Genomic DNA, 19641 nt, shown 5'->3' with positions numbered 1-19641 from the left:
CTGTTCTACAGCAAACAGGAGAATGACCAGAGATGACTGCCCACAAATGCACCTGGACCTGGCAGCCTCTCGCCTCCTTTCCCCTTCAGCAGGGAGGAGGCTCAGGCGGCAGTGACGTGTCCAGAGCAGCTAAGCTGCTCCTGCAATCTGAGCATGGGAGCTTTGCCTGGGAAGACACTGGTGTCCGTCTTGATTAGGATGTGATGCCTGATGTAAGTCATGTGACAAGTACAAACAAAATACCTTGGCAAAACCTTGAGGAACCAGGACAGGCTGAGCTGCTTAGGAAGATTTACGGTGTGTATTTCTGTCCTGTAAACTTGCTTTGGTCTGAACCTTTCTCATCCTAGGAGCTCCAGCCTGCACTCTGGATTTTAAAGATACTCTTTTCTGTTCTTTTCTCCAAACAGCCTGCAAACCTTCTCAATGTTGTGCTGTTAAGTTTAACAGTTACTTTACACCATCATAGTACCTGAATGCTATAATGTTGTCCTCTGGAGAAGTGCTGTTGGGATTTGTGGAGCAGAGGTCCCATCATCTTAGATTAGAAAGTAAGTCTTGGAGAAATGGGAGAGTTAAAAGCCAGTGTGAGTGCTATAGCAGAGGTAGGAAATCAATTATGTCCTGAAAGAGAGGGGATGAAGAAGCAGCTTCTGCATTCTCAGCTCCTGTTCATATGTTGAGCCAAAAGTTCTCTGTTTGCTTCTCTGAGTGCTTCCTTCTGGTGCTGCTCTGGGACAGTGCCAGGATCCAGATTTCTGCCTCCTGAAGCATCTCAGCAGGAACTCCAGTCCTTCCCCTGAGTCCTGTTCTCCCCTTGTTCCTCTATTCTTTTGGACTCTACCTTCTCTAAGGCAGATTTTAGAGGTCCCTGACATGGTGCTGACTTCATCCCCCGATTAATAATTCATACATGCATCAGACCTGCAGGGGATGTGCAGGCCCACGGATAGTGCAGCATCACTGCCTGGGGAGCTGGTGCTGGAGGCACACTGGGCAGCCAGGCACCAGCAGGGTCACTGCAAGGAGACATCAGAAATGCTGTGGTGGCTGTGGTGGTGTGTTTGGGGCTCACCCTGCACCTATTCCACTGGAACACGGTATTTCATTTTAAATTCAGAACTTTAATACTTTTTAAAATGTTAATGCAGGAATCCCTTTTGTATGAGGTGTCTGGCAGCTCTCAAAGCTGACCCAGAACTTTTTCTGTTACCCCTCTTTACCCAGCTCTTTCCCAGACATCTTTTCAGTCTTGGTGGTATTTGGTCAGCCTGACCCCATGCTGCACTGTTACTTCCCTCATATAAACCCATGGACCATAGCCTTTAAATTTCTCTATTATTCCTCTTCTCTAGGCTCCATTTACGCATGTAATGTGCAAGAACAAAACAGGATATAATCACCAAACTGACATTTTTAAAATTTATTCGTAAAAATTTTCATGAATGGGAATTTCCTGACCTTCCTGGTTCCCTTTTCCTATCTTTAGCCATCCTTATAGTTGCTAGTTTCTCCTGATATCTAACATTTATCTCTTTCTGTGTCAAATAAACTTATTGTCTTACCTTTAGTGAGCACAAGAAACAATTTAACCAATGTTCTTTAAAAGAGTACAGCACATCTGGTGGATTTTAGTTGGATCCATCCTCATTTTTCTTTTCTAATGGTGGGGAAATGAGTCCCTCTGTATCCCATCATGGGAAGCTCTGAGCTCCTCCCAGGCAAGGAGGGGAAGAACAGGAGGCAATGTTCTGCTTCTCAGCTGGGGAAGAGCCTCTTAACAGTGGATGCTCTCAGAAATGTCCCTTTTCCATAGGAAGTGAAGGCTGGGAAGGGGTTAGGTAGGAGAAAGGACAGAGCAGGAAGCAGTGACTGATGGAAGGCTGGGACAAATGGTAACTAAGGTTAGAGGGAAGGTGGAGCTCAGGGCACTTTCAAGGAGAGAGGTCTCAATTTTGAATCTGTTGTTGCATTCTGTCACTTTGTATGCAATCTTTGGAGTATTTAAAAAAATATTAATGAGAAATGAAAATGTTTCTATCTCCTCTTTGGGGAGGGGGAGGTCCTTGGCAGGCTGCTGCAGAGAGGTGGCACCTGGGCTGGGCTGGTGCGGGGCACACTCCATGCATGGAACAGCTCCTGTGTCAGAGCTCAGCAGCCAGGGCTCCCTCCCTCGTTTGCTGGACTGATTTAGATAGGATCATGGAGACTAGACGCCACGTAGTAGTTTTCAGAGTTTGTAGAGAGGGAGAATAGCAGGCAGGGCTCTCTGATTTTTCCCTTAGCCATCATTTCCCGGTCAGCGGGTGGAAGCCTGCAGTCTCCTACTGTCCTTCAGAGAGCTCTCTGGTTTTGCTGTTTTATGCTGAATCCCTACACTGAATTTACTACACTGCAAGTTCTCTTGATGCTTTATTTTTCATCCCCTGCAGACTTCTTTCCCTTTTTTCCCTGTGAGGCTCCAATCCCTGTTGTTGCTTTGTGGTAATTGGAGTGGTCTTTCCTCCCTCACTCCTTTTCCAGTTATCGCAGTTGTCTCCATTTACTCTTCCTATCTCCTTTCTCCTGCTCTTTATTAACACCTATGTCTCTTGCATGCCACCCTGTTCCTCTTCTGTATTCCCACCCATCCTATTCTTCAGTGCTCTGCACCACATAAACAGTTTTCTACCCCATGAATCTTGCTCCCTGAGGTTCCTTATATGAAGTAAAGAAATCCTTGGTGCATTTGTAGTCATTCGTCTATTCCTGTTGTTGACTCTGTCCCTCTTCCCCACCTGAGTGGAATCTAAATAATTTAATTTCCCTAAACAGCTCCTCTGTGCCTGTGTCTTGCCTGACTCTTGCCCCAAGCCAGCTCCTGCCAGGGAGGTGTTTGCTGGAGAAGTTCCCTTGGAGGTAGCACCCCTGGCTGCCTCATGCATGGGTAGCAGGGTTTTGCCACCAGCCTTTCCAAGGGGTCAGCGTCCTTCCTGAAGCAGGCAGGAGAGCCACCAGAAGCCACTGCCAGAGCCAGGCAATGCCCCCAGGCTGCCCAAGGAGCCACAGTTAATACCTTCCACATTTGCATCTTCAGCACTGTAATGCAAGTGGTACAAAAAATGAGTTCCAGATCAAATTTGTTTATTAACTGTACAAGCTAAATGAAAAGTGAAACTTTTCGTAGTTCCTGACTGCCAAAACCTCCCAGCTAGAGACAGGTCTCCAATACAATCTCTCCTTAAGCTTTATATGAAGAGGGAGGAAAAGAGGCGGCTGCTCTGCCTGACCCGCCCCTAACCTCCACTTTTTGGAACCTCCCTCTCACCATGAATAACTCCAGTGTCTGCCACTGGTGCTGGGCAGAGCTTTGCCAATCATCCTCCTCAGCAGGAAGTGGACATGATTTTGATAGTGTCACTCTGCCACACATGAGACACTGAATAGCAGCAAGAAAACTGAGCAGTTTTGTTAATCTCGGTGGTGTTTGGCAACCTCTCAGCAGCAGCCACAGAGGCACTACAGCTGTCTGTCTGCAGCCCCAGGAATACAATGCTGCATTATTTTATATTCTGCAGATCATCTTTCCAATCATAAGGTCTGGAATGTTTTATATATTTACTTCTCTGTGAGGAAAGCTTCCTACTGTCACTAATCAGCAGATTTTTCAAGACCCACTGTCCTGTGCATTACAGGGATAAATGAATTGATACTTACAAAGCACTTCGGGGTCCTAAGGTGGAAATAAAAAATACCATGTGTATGTTTTGGAAACAACCTCAGGATAAGTTACATGGTAGGTTACTGTGTCATTGCCAGTGATGCAAGTCCAACCACATCCTCCATCCAAATCTTCCTGAAGGCTCAATTTCTTTTTTCCTCTGATCTTCACAGATGTTAACTCACACTGATCCTGTTCTCCCCTCTCCACTATTATTTTGGTAGAGAAAAAGTGAATAAAATAAACATTAAAAAAAAGACACAATGAGGCACTTTCACAGTGTCCCTCAGAGTGCTCAACTTGTACTGTCTTAAAAATAACATGTTTAAAATTATAGTAATGCACTGGTAGCAAACCAAGAGATATCCTTTAGTGAGTCCAACACTGAGCTCTTGTTTCTTTTTTTTTTTTCCCCTCTTTCTTGTTTTTAATTAGCATTAGTAGTGTGCCTAGGTTGGGCAATTATGGAACATAAAACCTGTGCCAGGTGACTTGAAATTGTTAGTTAGTTCCCTGTTTAAAGTATTTGCCCTCCAAATGGGAGAGTGCAGGTGCTGGGAAGGAGCAAAACACCAGTGAGCTTGGGCAGTGTGGCAGGTGACCGTGGTGGCTCTGGCAGCCCAACTTTGTCCAGGTTTCTCAGGACATGCAAGGGGAGATGGCTGGGATGCTGCCTCAGCACCTCTGCCTCCACTGCCAGCTGCAGTACCACCTCTGCATGTCATTATTTATATTTCCCTGCTGCACCAGCCCTGCTGCCTCTCAGGGCACCTCCACCTAAAGTGATGACTTCAGCCCTATGGAATGAAGAATGGTTATTCTGGAGAAGCAGCTCAGCCTGGACCGGTGGCAGCATGAGCTAGGATGCTGCACTGCTCAGTTCCCAGTCTCTGGTGTTGAGTGTGTTGCTGTGCCCAAGCACAGGGCCAGGACAACAGGACAGGATCCGGAACCAGCTCAGGAGATGGGGTGGGTGAATGGCGGTTTGGCAGAGCTAATGGGCAGAGGATGAATTTACCTCAGTTACAGCCCATGTAACAAAAGATACTATTGCAAAATATTGTGAAAGGTGTAGTGGTTCCTCTCCAGGAAGGAGAGGATGTGTATTGGGATGTGGAAAAAAGTCATGAGAGAAGGGGAAGAAGGGTCAAATGAGGATGGCACTGACCTGAGCTGTCAATACCTTGCTTTAGGCAGTGAGAGGGCAGAGGGGGGACCCATGCTGGAAGGAGCAGAGCCAGGGATGCATGTGGGGAGTATTTGGCAGCACAGTAGCACATGCCAGGAATCCAGTGATACCCTCTTGCAGGAGAAGGGGTCACAGCACTGTCACCAGAGGTTCTGAGCACTGCTCTGTTCTGATATGCTAGACAAATGCCCTCTCCAGAGAGATGCTTGGTGCAGTCAGGCAAGGTTTCAGCGCTCCTCTTGACTCCAACTTTACAGGTATTTCATTTGTTCTTCGCTGAGCTCCTCCAGCTACCCGGGCTGGTTGCCCAAGAGCAGAGGCGGAGTGCACAGACCTGCCCGAGAAGCAGCATGTGAATGAACTTGTGTGGCAGTGGAACTCGAATGGAGCTCGGCACGAGTCTGTCAGTCTGAATGAGCAAGAAACTGCGCGGTGCCTTGGGGACCAGCCTGCCCCCTTCCCAGTGAGCCGCGGGCAGGGGAGAGCGGCTGGGCTGTGCGTACCTGGTGCTGCGGGGCTCTACGGGCTCCGCGGTGCCCGGCAGCAGCTCTGCCCCGGGTCCTGCAGCCTGGGCACTGCCGTGCGGGCCAGCAAGCGGCGAGGCCGGGAAGCCCCTGACCCCTGCAGGGTTCCCGTGGGCTGCCAGAGAGCACAGAGGTACCAGGGCTCCGGGAAGACGCCTCGACTCCCCGCTGCCCGGTCGGGGTCCCGGGGTAAGCAGGGCAGTCCTGGTCCCGACCTGGAAGCGCCCTCGGCGGCGGCGAAACACCGGGAGGAACAGGGCCGGGGTCTCCGGGGTCCGCCGCAGCGAGCCCGAGCGCACCGGGCCGGGCCTGGCTCCGTCGCCCTTTGTCCACCGCCCCGGGACAGGTGCGGGCGGCGCGGCCGGGGACAAAGCAGCTGCGGGCTCCCGGGCTGCTCCCGCCGCCGCCGCGCCCGGCGTCGGGCGCTCTCCCCAGCGCGGTGCGGGCGCGGCTCCCGGCACTCAGCCCCGGTACCGCCGGCGGGTTTTATGCGCAGGGCGGCCGGCGGGCCGGCGGGGGTGGGAGGAGCCGGGCAGGTTGTGCCCGCCGGGCCCTCCTCCCTCGCTCCCTCCCCGCCCGGCGGAGAGGGGTCGGGGGAGGGGGCAGCATGGCCTGTCCGTCCGGCCCCTTTTCCAGCGCTCATCTGCCCCGGGAGTGCGGCGCCGCTCCTCGCAGGGAGAAGAGGTCCGAATGGAGACAGACGGCAGCCAGCCCGGCCTCGCCTCCCCGGACTCCCCACACGACCCCTGGTACCTCCGCGGCGGCCGCCGCCGGCCGCCCCCACCGCCCCCCCCGGTCCGGCCGCGGCCGCCCCCTCCCCCGGCCCTGGCCGCCCGGCCCGGGCAGGCGCGGCGGCGGCGGCGGCAGCGGCGGCGGTGCCGCTGCCAACATGGCCGATCCGCGCCCTCCCCTCCCCGCGCGGCCCCGCCGCTGCCGCCGCCACCCCCGCGGGGTGCCGCGGCCCCCCGGCGCGGCCCCGCTCACGGCTCTCCCCTTCCTCCCGCAGCAAAATGTTCATCGGGGGACTGAGCTGGCAGACCACGCAAGGTGAGCGCCGCGGGGCCCCGCACCTGCCGCCGGGGCCGGGGGTGGCGGAGCTGGGGCTGAGCGTGGGGGGGGCGGCGGGGCCAGGTCGGACCGGGACGGGACACCCACGGTGGGCGCTGTGCTTGCAGAGGGCTTGCGGGAGTACTTCAGCCAGTTCGGCGAGGTGAAGGAGTGCCTGGTGATGCGGGACCCGCTGACAAAGAGATCCAGGTGAGAGGCCGGGCCCGCGCCTCCCTTCGCCCCCGCCGCGGCCCGACCGCCACTTTAACCAACTTTCTCTCTTCTCTCCGCATCCCCTCTTCTGTCCGGGCTGCGGGGCTCAGGGGCTTCGGGTTCGTCACGTTCATGGACCAGGCTGGCGTCGACAAGGTCCTGGCCCAATCCAGACATGAACTGGACTCCAAGACGGTGAGATGACTTCTCTCATCTCAGGGGTGTATTTGCCGGCACAGTGGCTGTGCTCGGAGCAGCCGTCGATTGTAGTGTTTGATTTCCAGTTAGAGGTTGTAAACTATTGATTCCCGATACGGATCGATCGTTCCCTTCTCTGTCCCACTTGCCGGCGGGTAGCCTAGTTGCCGCCCAAGCACCGGGCTCACCGTGTGCCGATTCCTGGTGCGGGTCTGTGGATCCTGGTGATGGTTTTCATCTCACTCGCTGGTTGTAAGACCCATCCGGGCAGTGACTGTAGCCCTCCCGAAGCTGGGACACCTGAACACGTTTGGGATGAGGATTTGCCCCGGGGAATAAGATGTGGCTGCGTTTGGAGAGAGGGAAGCCGCCCTTTCATCCTGTGTGCTGCCAAGCACTGATCCCTCCTCAGCAGTGCTGTTCCCCAGTGCCCAGGCCCTGCTTCCCTGGCCGTGGTGGCCTGTGCCCCCTGCTTTCTGGCAGAGACCCCTCGTTCTGTGCACCCCAGAGACTCTCTTGTGGTTTCCCCAGGTGAAGTTTTTGTAAAAGTCATGGAGATTCAGGACTTTACTGTAGTCTCGGAGTGTGGCCAGTGCCTGCCCATGTGGGCCACCACCGGTCTCTTGGAGTGGCTGCGGCTGCAGCCCTCACTCTGCAAGTTTGGGTGATGAGGAGCCCTAGCTGGGCCAGCAGAAAGATTTGGTGGCTCACTGGACTAGTGGCGTAATGTGGTGGGTCCTGCCTTGTGAATCTGTGGTGCTCAGGAGATGTGCAGACTGTATTCAGGGGTGGGGGTGAGATGTCTGAGTGGGAGGTCCCTTCTCTTCAGTTTTAGTGACTTGCCTTCCCCTGAATTCCTTTTCCTTATTGCTGCCCTGGGGTGAAGGTGAGGGTAGGGATGGGGGAGTGGCAGGGGCTGCGAGGGGATGGCATGGTGAGGGAGAGCATGTTGTGGCTCTAGGCGAGGGCTGCTGAGGAGTCCAAATGCAGAGTTTTATTTCTTGCAGCGCGTGGCCCAGGCGTCCTAGTCTTTATCTTGGCAGAAGCAGAGGGCGGGAGAGCGAGACCCTCTTTCTTAGGGTTTACGGCATGAGTTGCAGCAAGATTTATGTCTGTTCCTGTTTAACTGCCTGGATCGCTCCCTTTGATGTGCACAGGTCCTTCCTCCCCACGGGAGCTCCTGGTTAAACCCATCCCAGCCTTCCTGGCTGAGGCTGGGTCCCCAGGACTCCCAGCCCTCCTCCTCCCAGGAGTGATGGAAAGTGAATTTTGCTCTGAGGGGGTTTACAGTAATGTTTTTTTGAGGAGGGCCCAGGGTTTTCTTTTTTCTCTTTTTAAAATTTTTTTTCTTTTTTTAATTTTATTTTTACTAGCCTGTGTAAACACAGTATCTGATCAGCTAGTCCTGTCATGAGTCTGTGGGCTGGCATAGACCCCTCTTGAAAAGGCAAGTGATGGATGTCTGTTGTAGCACTAATCCTGGAAGTGTTTGAGGGCTAGGAGTGAGCTGATATCCACGTTGTCCGTTCCTGTCCCCAGCCGGCGCTGCGGGCTGTGCAGGGCGCCCTGCAGGCCGCGGTGCAGCCCCGCGGGCAGGGAGGGCCGGTGGGCGCCGGGAGAACAGAGGAGCCTCGTGGCGCAGGGCGCGGGGGACCGGCCGGCCATTGAAATTCCCTGCCGCATCTGCTCCGCTCGGCCCGCCGGCACGGAGAATGGGGACAGTTTCGCCTGGGCCTTCTTTGTTAGGAACTTTGATCCTTTTCCCCCTTCCTTCTTATTTTTTGTTTAGTGCAGTTTTCAGCTAGGTCAGATGTTTTGGGGTGTTTTGCTTCTTGAGTGGTTGGTCTTGTGGGAGCACATGGAACCTCCATATGCCTTTTCCCTGCTGAGGTGAAAGGCTCTGCTGTGACTCATGGGTTAAATGACACAAACTCATCCAAATCTTAATTTAGAGTTCTATGAAACTTTGCAGGAAAAGGCCTGGTGTCCTGTAAGGACAGCCTTCTTATGGGGCTTGGTGTCTCCTGGCAAACAGCATTTGATAGACAGTGTCTGCTCAACTTGTTGCTTCATTGTTTTCTGATTCTTCCTACCCTAATGAAGGTGGTTGGCCCAATTCTTCCGGGCAGCCTTGTTCTTTTCAGACTCCCCTTTGTTTGTAAGCTAGATAGCAGCAGACTACAGGGTTATTTTTGAAAATACTTGATATGAAAATTGGCTTTACAGTCTCAAGGTAAAAGATTTGCGTGACTTTGTAATGCTGCAGCCGGTCACTGCCTTGAGCTGCTTCTTTACACACTCTGCGAAGAGCACTTGCCAGTGCTGGGTCATCCCGTTGTTTCTTTGTTGCCGTTGTTGAGTTTTTTGCTGGGTTTGTCTTTTGTGGTGGAGGGAGTGATCTGCAGCTCCCCAGCAGTGCAGACCAGCAGGGTGGAGGTAGTGACAGAGGCACAACATCTCTCAGGTCCTTCCCAGCCGTCCCTGTGCCTTGGGACACTGATCCCAGCTAGGCTAACACAGGAGTTACGTGACCTGAGCTGTGAAATGGGGCTGTAGGTGGCCTGAAGAGCAATACTGAGGACCTGGCTGCCCTGGTTGGTACACCTGCAACTTCAGTGGGATTCCTCATCCCCAAAGCCTTGTGGGGTGAACTGGAAGCAGTTTGAGCTCAGGTGACTTCCATTCACTGCAGCCTGATCTGGGGTTTTGTTTTTTGGATACAATCTGAGCAGTTCTGAATGCTCTTAGCAGATTTCTATCTGGGTTTGTAAAAAGGATCCATTACGTCAGTGGGTGACACTGAAACACAACTCCTCCAGGGCCATTTGTTTTAACACCAGAAATGAGGGAATAAGGTACCGGTGCCTTTGCTTTAATTAGGAAGGACTCCAGCCACCAAGGAGCAGTCCAGTTTGAGTAACTTGAGTCCGGCACCAAGCTCGCTCCCCTCTGCGTGTTCCCAGGGCTGTGCCTGCAGTTGGTCACCCCAGCCTCCCTCTACCTGCAACAATAGCTGGTTGTGCAGAAGAATTTGTGAAATGACTGCCTGCTCTCTCCAGCCAGGAGGACACGTTATCTCTGCCCAGTTGATCACACTCAGGGTAATGAGAAAATGAGGCTGAGCTTAGCATTGCTGAGTATGAAAGCATCTTATTGGCAGGAGCTGAATGACACTGGCTGAGAAGTAAAAGACAGTAGATTATTGTTTTTGCTTATTATCTGCCATCAACCTCCTGGTCTCCTGCCGTCCCCTGTCCTCAGAATTCGCTGTGGGTGTCTGCACTAGCCAGGAAGCAGTGGTGGGGGGGGGGTTGTGCCCGGGGAGGGGAGGGCCTGGATGGTTCCGATGCCCCAGGGAGGCACTGGAGGGTATGCTAATCTGCTGGCGCTTGGAGCCTGGGGAGAAAGGTTTATTTTTGAATTTATTTGTGCTCTTCAGTTTTGCCTGTGTTTACCTACGTGCTGAGTTTATTTATGTTGTAAGCTGTGAGTCAGGATGGAGGTGGGGAAGGCAGGGAGAGGAGCTGGTGGAAGGGCACAGGGGGGCCAAGCTCCGGGGCTGTGAGACAAGTAAAAGGATGCGGGATGGGAGGGCAGCCAGACTGGAAAGCTGAACAAAGCAGTGAGAGGCGCTGGAGAAACACAGCTTCCTTTTGGGCTGTTGGAGCTGCTGGGCTGATGGGACAACCCTCCAGGCTGCCCTCCCAGCTTCAGCCTGTCCAAGTGCAGGGATGAGCCAAACCTGCCTTTACCACAGGCCTTTGTAAGCTGATTTGTAGGTCTGGATCATCCCCGATGTGATGTAACTTTACAGGAGTTGCTGTAAAAATAGGCTATAAAGAAAGGTGGTGGCTGAGGAGGAGAGAAGGCTTTGTGGGTGTTTGGCTTGCAGCTGCATTAGTGCTGTCCCAGCTTTTGTGGTGGTGCTGGTGGTGGTGTGAGGCCAGCGTAGGCACACGCTGCTCTGTGCTGAGCCTGGCAGAACACGCGGCACCTGGATGGCGGCGCAGGCCCGGCTGCTCCGGCCAGCAGCAGGTTTATAGGGAAGCTGAACAGGCACAATGGAGGCTCAGCCCGCCGAGGGAGGGAGGGAGGCATCACGGCTTTGTGTGCAGCGCGGCCTGGGGAGAGGGGCAGCACCATCCCTGCGGCCGCAGCTCCGCAGCCAGGGGCCTGGGCTCCTCGGGTTAATTTGTGCCATCCTGTCTGCTCTTTTATTGCTTCTTTTTGTCTGCTCTTCAGGCTGTGTTTGAAGGGATGAAATATTTGGGGGTTCGTGCGCTGCTTCTTGTCTGTCTTGTTACTACCCAGATGAACTCTGTACTTGTAGGCAGAGCGAAGGGTGAGAGCAGAAAAGGCAAAAGAAAGCACTTTTAATATGAGGCTGGTGATGCAAGGCACCCAGGGGCCGGCCAAGCGGGAGGGTGCAGCCCAGCCTGTTAATCCCAGCATGTGATGGGCTCTCAGTGCATCTGCCCGGCGCTCAGCTGGAGATAGACCACTGCATGCTGGGACTTGTAGTCTCCCTGGATTACACCTTACCAAGAGGGAAAGATGTCTGCAGCCAGCTTCATTTTATACACCTCAAGTAGATTATTTGGGATTTTAGCAAGGTGCCACATATGCAGAGACAGCTGCATGCATGGAGGAAACCCTGTGTCTGTAAATAGGCAGGAAAAGTGTGTTCACCTGTTCTTCCCCACATCTCTTTCAGATTGACCCGAAGGTAGCGTTCCCTCGCCGAGCACAACCCAAGGTAAGCACTGTGGGCAGCCCTTGTGCCACAGAGGGCAAAATTTGTGATGGTGAACCTTGTCCTTCTGTGCAAGGTGGCCAGTGCATGCTACAGAGTTGCTCGCTGGGGTTTGCTCAGGCCTCTGCTGGAGAGCAGTGCTGGGAGTTTGCATGGCACTGAGGGAACCAGGAGCTCCTTGGTTGTAGTTCAGGATGCACTAGATAGAGTTGATGGATTAAATAATGCCCAAGGTGAACGAAGTCCTTCTGAGGTTGCAGACAATGGTTGGAAGTTCCAGGCTTAGGAGATGTGGAACAGCTCCATGCTGTGATGTGACACGGGTGGAAGATTGTCGTGTGTGTGGGCACCTGTGTGTGATGAATAGGGGTATGGGAGGGAAGGGGAAAAGGATTTCACTTTGTGAAATGTTATTGTGTACTTCAGCACTGGAAAAGGCAAAAGGAGTTGGTGTTGGATCTTACCTACCAGAGGCTCTGGCATTAAAATGCACAGTGGCAGGAACTTTTTCCAGGTGTGCAGCTAGAAACTTTCTGCTGAGGAGCTAGCAGCACTCTGGAGACTGGCTTTGGACTTTGGGTCTTCCTTTAACTTAGGTCGTGGATGTAATTTTTAAAGTTTAGAGTCTGTATTATTCCAAGTGCTGTTAGGGGTGAAAGAGCTGCGGAGAAGCTGTGTTGAGAAGCAGAGAGGAAAGAGGAGACTGGTGCTGGGAGGGAAGTAAGGGGTTCAGGCACTGAGAACAATTGGTGAGCAGGTATCCCAAGTAACTGGAGCCAGGAAGCACATGGTAGGAATTGGGTTAATTCCATTAAGCAGTTTGGTGACAGAAGGTGCTTTAGTGTTAGAACGGGCTGCTCTCCAAGCCAGGGAATTGCTGCGGATTAGCCCTATGCTCCTTGGGGTAATTAGGACCATGTGTTCCTCTGAGAGCAGGGGTGTAGCCAAGCAGCTAAAGGGAGGATGCAGCTGGAGAGCTGGTTCAAAGGATGTCGGTGTGCCTGAGCCTGGCAGCCATGGCCCCTCTCAGGGTAGTTAGTTTTCTTCCTTGTCCCAGCTGTATCTGTGACAAGTGGCAGAGGGATCTTGTCTTTACCTTCTTGCAGAGGCAAAAGCAATTTAACTGGGTGTTGACTGGGCTCCATTTAAGTGACTGGGGAATGGTAGTGAAATGAGGCTTATTCCATTTGAGACTGGAATGCTGTGCAATTTGTGGGGTGGGAGGCAGAGCCTGGGGAACCTGCCTGTGCTGGCAGGCCTGCTGCCACCCTGGGAGCACAGCAGCTACCTCTGGGGTTGCCTGGAGGAGGCTGGCTGTGCACAGTGGCAGGGCTGGGGAGGGACAACTGTGCCCCACACATTTGGGGTGGTGTCACAGTGCCAAGGGAGCGGTGGCAGGTTGCTGAGGGGAGAGGCTCTGACGAGGAGGCGGTGGCTGGGTGCTGGCACGTGTGGTGGGGTCTGTGAAGGCAGGAGCAGGAATCCGGCATGGCACAGATCTGCCAGCTACGTTTGGCCAGAGGGCTTCGAGAAGTTGGAAGCTCAGCTGCAGCAAAGGGAAAAGCGCTTCCCGGCAGCAGAGGGGAGTTAGTGGCCTTTTGAGTCTCGTTCTCTGCTCGCTCAGGGTTTATTTGGTGAATTCCTGTCCTTCCTTTTTCCAGATGGTGACCCGAACGAAGAAGATATTTGTGGGTGGTCTGTCTGTGAACACTACTGTGGAGGATGTGAAACAGTATTTCGAGCAGTTCGGGAAGGTAAGTCTCTTGAGTGATGTTGGATCAAAGCTGTTGCTTCTGGGGCAAAAGGAGTTTTCTGAACTTTTGTGGGGGCGGGATTAGAAGCTTGTGTCTTTTGCAAGGGTTAAGTAGATTAAAGGTCAGTTACAGATGCTGGCTGGCTGTAATGTCCTTGTAGGGGCTACAGCCAGTGACTCCTGCCCTGTGGTGATTTGAAACAGAGTTTATCCTTGTTCCTGGAGTTGCTAGGACCTCAGCTATGGGAAATGGTTTTCCAAGTTTTCCCTATCCAGAAGCCTCTTGTGGCTCATGGGTTTGCAGTTTGTTCAAATGCTGGAGGATGGGTAGATACTCCTGAGAGTGGCTGCTTTATCAAACCTCTGACTTTGGCCTGTTTCTAACTCAAAACCTTGTGATTTATTTTTCAACAATCCTTTTTAAAAAATAAGTCTTTCAGTCCTGGAACTTCTCCTGCTGAGTCTTGGGCAAGTGGTGGTGTGAGTTTTGTATAACTGAAGAAAGTTTGGCACTAAGGCTGTACTTTGTGTTGGTCTGGCTCTTCCATGGCCAGTGGTGGCTCAGGGGAGGGTGGGCTACTGTGGCTGGAAGTCCCTTGTGCCAGAGTCCGTGACAGCCAGGTGTGTGAATGGTGAGACTGGACCCAGTCTGAGGATTGAAGGGAGATCAGTTGTGACCTTTCAGCTGAGGAGGTTGTCAGCATCCCAGGAGTGATATCAGCAGGATTAGACTGAAGGATCCCAAGATTTTTAATTGGATTAGGAACTGAAGGGGATCATCATACCCAATGTACCCAAGTGCTGAGTGTGGTCACCTCTGTGGCAGGACATTGTTTCACTGTTGTTCAGTGGTGTTGTACATAGGTTTGCTCTTTGGGGCAGGAAGTGTTGGATTCTGCAGCTCTTGGAGCCTTTCTGCCCAGTTAGGAGGGAGGAGCATGTTTAGGTGGGTAATGACCTGGCCAGAACGTTGCTGATGGAATCATGGTCATGGAGGGAAGTACCATGGGAACTGCAGTGTGGGGATGAGGGGCTTGGTATTAATTTTCTTTTGAAATATCCTGCAAAAGGGCGATGTTATGTTAGGGCACACTGATTAGTGAAAGGAAAGGGAGTTGTGTGACCATATTTGCAATATTGCTGAAACTTTTGGGCAGAAAGTTTGGGATGAGTATCTGTGCAGAACTCTCATTCAGCTTCTGAAGCCAAATCTGCATGTCCTGGTGTGCAAAGCAGGACTCTGCTCACTCCTAAGAGAAAGTGGTCAGATATCCTCGTGTTTGCCAGCTGGTAGCTCTGTGTGCTTTCTTTTTTATAAGAAACAGGCAAACTCTGTTGTGTCTCCAAGAGCTTTTACGTGGTATCCTCAAGGGTGCCACCACTAAAGGTGGTAGTGCCCATGTGTCTGTGCAGCCTGAAGGCTGTTTGACTTGCAAGTTCTCCTGTGCTGCTGATGGATTTGTTTGATAGGAAAACAAATTGTCTTTGGCATAATCCCCTTTTAACCTTGACTGTATCCCTGCTAATTCAAGGAAGAAGCATGTCACAGAGCACTCAGTTTACAGACAGTTACAATTGCTCTAGTCTGAGCAGTCCTTTCCAGCTCTTTTGGGGTGCTGTTATGTTTCTCTTGTTTAGTGGTTGTGTGCTGAGAGGTGTCCTGATGTAGGCCACAGACTGGTTGTGTGAGGCTGTTTTCTGGAGTGGGCAGGAGGGAGAGTTCTGCATAGCTTGGTGATTCATTTCTGAGGAACCAGTGTCCCAAACAACATCCAGTGCTCCAAATCTGTGTGAGGCTGGAGCAGCTGACCCTTGGCTCTAGGGACTTTCCATGGGAGACGTTAGGGCTGCTCACATTGACTTGCCATCTTCAGGGCAGTTTTGTGACTCATCTGTTCACTTCAGATGACAGACTCCTCAGAGCTCTTGTGTAAAGCACGTTCCTGGTCTGTAACCATCTTCCTGCCTCAAATAATTCACCCATGGCCAGGAGAATGGTTTCCTGAAAGATTCTCTACAGTGGATAGCCTGATGTGGCTGATGGGCAGGATCAGTGGGAAAGTGCATTTCAGAGGAAAGCCTTGTGGCCTTGAGCTCTGGAGTTCTGAGCTCTAAATGTGCTGTTGTATGGTTTGTAAGGCTAAGCAAAGCCTGTTGCCTTCAATTTCAGCTGTGACTCATGGAAAACATGATTTTGATACACAGTCTCTTTTGGTGGCTCTTTATGATGTGCTAGGGCCTCCCAGGTTTCAGAGGTCTCATAGAATCCTGTGTTTATGGGTGTCCCAGATACCATGAGTGGTCTTCATCTCTTTGATTTATGGCATCTTTAAATGAGAGGTGCATCCAGTCATGGTATCCTCATCTCAGAAAATGTTTTTTCATTCAGACTCTCCAGGTCGCTTGGGTCCAGTACTGCTTCTGGAATTGTTTCAGGACTGTGTGAAAAGGAACTGTTAAGGATGCTCTTTGAAAGAATTTCTTTAGAGGACTTACCCTCTTAGGAAAGAGCTTTGTAACTATTCCCTTTTCTTTGAAGTGGCCCCACAGTTATCAAGGACATGGCAGGAGAAAAATTGCTCCTCTTTCCTCCTGCCTGTCCAGGGAAGGCATGGGAACACGTAGGACCTAGAGAGGAGAGAGCCGAGAGCACCAAGTCATCCTTGATTCCTCAAGCTCAAGGTGCCGGGTTCCCAGGGGTGATTTTTAGTCAATTGTTGAGAATCAGTGGCAAGCTCAGTTTGGATCTTGGCTTCAGGGGGAGATCATGCTCTGCTTCTGAGGATGGGGGACTCAAGGCTGCTGCATGGCTTTTGTGTGAAGGTTTGTATGTCACCCTCAGGCCACAAGCCTGAGTGTTTCTTAGACTTGCCACCACTTAAGGTCTTTAAATTAGGATAGATGCTTTTGAAAAATACATTTTAGCCCAGACAGAAAGCATGTACATGCTGAAGGAATTACAAGAGGAAGTGCTATGGCCTGCAGAACAGATGAGTTCAAATTAGATTATCATAATGTTCTCTCCAGTTCAAATCCGTGAACTGCAGCTCAGAAGTCTACCAAGGTGGTTCATGCTGGTGCATCTCAGGTCAGAAGCAGCACACCTCCTACGTCCATTAGCAGAAAAAAAATGGAAATTTAGTTGGGCTGCAAAGGAAATGGTTTTCTATTTCATGAGGTAAAATTCCCAAATGTGATTTTTTTTTTCCATTTTGGCATTTCTGCTTGTTCTCCTGTTTTTGTTTTGTTTTGTTTTGTTTCCTTGCTGTGTCCAAAGCCTTCTTTCACCTTTGTAAAATGGAAGTGGCAAAAGAAAGGTGAAAATGTGTGAAAAGGAAATCCATGAGTATTACTTAGCAATAAAGCAAGGCTGGCACCCCAGCTCTTCATATCAAAATACTTGGTTTTAACAGGCACACAAGGTGAAGCTTCAAAGAGGATCCCAAATACAGTGTGTGTCTCTGCTTCAAAGAGGAATCACTTTGGGGTTTTTTCCCTTCCAAAACTGACTAAAACATATGGGCTGCTGTTTTCCTGAGAAAGAAAATACAAAGGTTTTATTTTAGTACAGAAAGAGAGTCTGAGAAGTGATCTCAAGCTGGCTGTGGTTTGTCAGGTGCAGCTGCGAGGGCTTTGAGCATAGTGGGATCTCTAGGAAACACTTCTCTGGTTCCAAAACTTGACTCTCTCTGAGACCCAAGCTCAGGCCATGCACATGCTTTCTAAAGGAGATTATTTTTTCAACTGTAGGACAGAAGTCCTGGAAAGATTTTCATTCACAGTATGTGCAGCCAAGTAGTTTGGCTTAAGTTGGATGGTGCTGAAGATCTTTAGACAGCACAAGGAATTATTTCAACAGCTTCTCTAGATTCAGGCTACCACCCTCACTGAAACCTGCAACAGAAAGAGAGGAGGAAGGTGTCTTGCACCTACCACCTCAGGCACAGCCAGCCCTCTGTCTAGTTCAACACGTATGAGAATGCCAGAGGAGCTCAAGTTGCAGCTTCCTCCTTCTCTACTTCGACCTGTGGGAACATGTTGTTCTGTATTATATTTGGGGAGGAAAAGGGGTTGTCCATCAGAATAATTTCTTTGGACTGTTAGGTCTCTGATCTTGTAAGCAAGGTTATTTGTGTCAAATCAAAACAAACTCAGGTCATCTTTCTAATGCAAGAGTTGGTCTGATGAAGTTTTGTGGTAGAGAAAATCATATAAATTGCAAGATAGGAAGAGGCTTAGAACAAATAAAGTCATTTTATCATGGAGCATATCTAAACTGTGAAATCTTTGCTGCAGGATATTGTTGCCAAAATTTGCATAGGTTCCAAAACGATTGGGCAAATTCATGGAAGGTCTTTTAAAATACACAGACGTCTTTGAATTCAGAAAATCTCCAAATCACAAACAGCTTGGATGGGGATGTAGTGTTCTGGGCTCTGTGGTAGTATCCTTGCTTTATCTTTGTGTTCTTCCAGTTCCAAAGTTGTCTGTTGGTTGATATCTTGGGAGGTTTTGGGCAGGGCAGAGCTCTGCTCTAACTTGGTGCAGCTGGTCTTTTGATTATCATCAGGAGAAGAAGCTGATCTTAACAAAACTGGAAGTGCAGAGGTCCTGGAAGAAATGGGGGCCTGCACCCGAATCGAGTTTTGGAACTCATGCTTTTGCTTATGTGCTTTTGCATTTGGTGAAGCAGCAGTGCAGGAAATACATTCCCAATGACGTCTTTGCATGAGTCACTAATCAGTTGCAGCACCAAGGGTGCTTGGAAAGTGCTTAAAACCAGTCTGCATCTCTCGCTGGGCCTGAGGTAATCGTGTGTGGATGAGTCGGTCGTGAGGGCTCGGCCTCTCTGTGAGGCAGCTCTTGCCCAGAGGGAGATCTCCTCTCTAAAAATACCCTGGAAGCAAACAAGAAAAAAGATCTGAGGTCTGAGGAAGGTTCTGACCTTTAGGCTGCCACCTAATACTCCATCCAAATTCTGGACCTGAGAGGTCCTGAGGTCTCACGGGGATGATGCTGTTACTGTTGCAATGGGGAAGATCACAGTAGCTGAGTGCTGGATCTGATCAGGGTTTGTAGGTCTGTCACCAATGCATATTCATGTACTCCTGCCAGAGGAATGGGGTGGTTGACTTGGGTGTATGAAATGAGTTTCTCCTGCTGACTAATGGGAAAACCTTCAGATACTGATGGAAAATGTCTTTAAAGGAAGACTTGTTTCTGTGCTTACAATGGCCATGATTTTCCTCACTTTGGATTGGGAGAATGTTAATTAATTAATCCTTAATCTGCCGCTCTCTGGAAATTTCAGGGATCAAAGCTACTTGTCAACTTGCTGTGGATTTCCAAACTGGATTTTGGATTTTCTTCCACGGATCAGAGGGCAATTTATGTAAATTCTCACACATAACATGGTTGCCATGAACAGATGGGGAGGGGAGGAGAAGGGGAATCTGATCACCTCTCTTGTGGCACTAGGCAGTTTGGCCTGTGGTAACAATGCCTCTGGAACAAAGGGTTCTCTGTGCTCCGCATCTGGTAGGCACACAGCCAGAAACACTCCAGCAGTAATGGTCATTCAGCTCTTCTGGGGTTCACCTGATATTTGCCAGGTGCCCATGTGAGAGCGGGCAAGGACACCTGGACACGCTGTTCTGCTCTCCTGTGGCGTGGAGCAGGCTCTGTCCCCTTGGCCAGGTCTCCTTCCCAGAGTTCTGGGAGTGGGTCTGCAGAGCAGGGTAAGAAGGGCCCTAATGGCACAGCGCACCTCTCCCTGGAGCTCTCTCCATGAATCCTCCTCTCTGGAATTGGCCTGTCCTGTTTGTGCAGCTGGGAGAGCCTCACAGGGTTGCTAATGCTGTGTCTTGACAGGATAGCTGACTGGTTTCTAGATAGTTTGGTTTCTAGTTCTCTTATGGAAGCTGTCTCAACACTTACTATTTTTCTGACTGACTTTACTTCAAATATGTTGCTGTGATTCCTTCTCGAAGCATCTCACACATTTTTATTTGCAGTTCAGGTGGAAGATGTCCATCTCTACAAACCCTTTGCTTGAATATTTATAGCTTTCAAAATCTACCTTTGTGAAAGTGCATCCAACATTTCCTATCAAACTGGTATTGGAAGTTATTCTTTTTTAAAATCTGCATGAGGATGTCATTGGCTTCCCCTTAGCATAAAACTAAGAATGAAAGAAGAAAACTGAAAGATATTAGAGTGGGGTTAAACCACTGAAAACCCCCAGGTATTTTGGCCAAGGCTGGA

The 19641-nt window shown here is 50.8% G+C and overlaps 1 protein-coding gene across 4 annotated transcripts in view; it reads left to right on the top strand.

The window, feature by feature from the left end:
• The first annotated feature begins 5952 nt into the window (after positions 1–5952).
• The window catches only part of MSI1 (musashi RNA binding protein 1), a 30244-nt gene continuing 16555 nt past the window's right edge, over positions 5953–19641 (top strand). For all 4 annotated transcript variants that reach the window (XM_063416029.1, XM_063416027.1, XM_063416026.1 and 1 more), the window contains exons 1-6: positions 5953–6162; positions 6420–6460; positions 6589–6670; positions 6784–6868; positions 11586–11627; positions 13286–13378. In XM_063416029.1, the coding sequence (XP_063272099.1) occupies positions 6104–6162; positions 6420–6460; positions 6589–6670; positions 6784–6868; positions 11586–11627; positions 13286–13378 (402 nt within the window). In that variant the 5' untranslated portion in view covers positions 5953–6103. The remainder of the gene's footprint in view (positions 6163–6419; positions 6461–6588; positions 6671–6783; positions 6869–11585; positions 11628–13285; positions 13379–19641) is intronic.

The sequence above is a fragment of the Prinia subflava genome, chromosome 19 (genome assembly GCF_021018805.1).
Source record: "Prinia subflava isolate CZ2003 ecotype Zambia chromosome 19, Cam_Psub_1.2, whole genome shotgun sequence".
Taxonomy (NCBI): Eukaryota; Metazoa; Chordata; class Aves; order Passeriformes; family Cisticolidae; genus Prinia; species Prinia subflava.
Note: the sequence above shows the minus strand (reverse complement) of the source record. Positions and strands in the feature narration are given on the sequence as shown.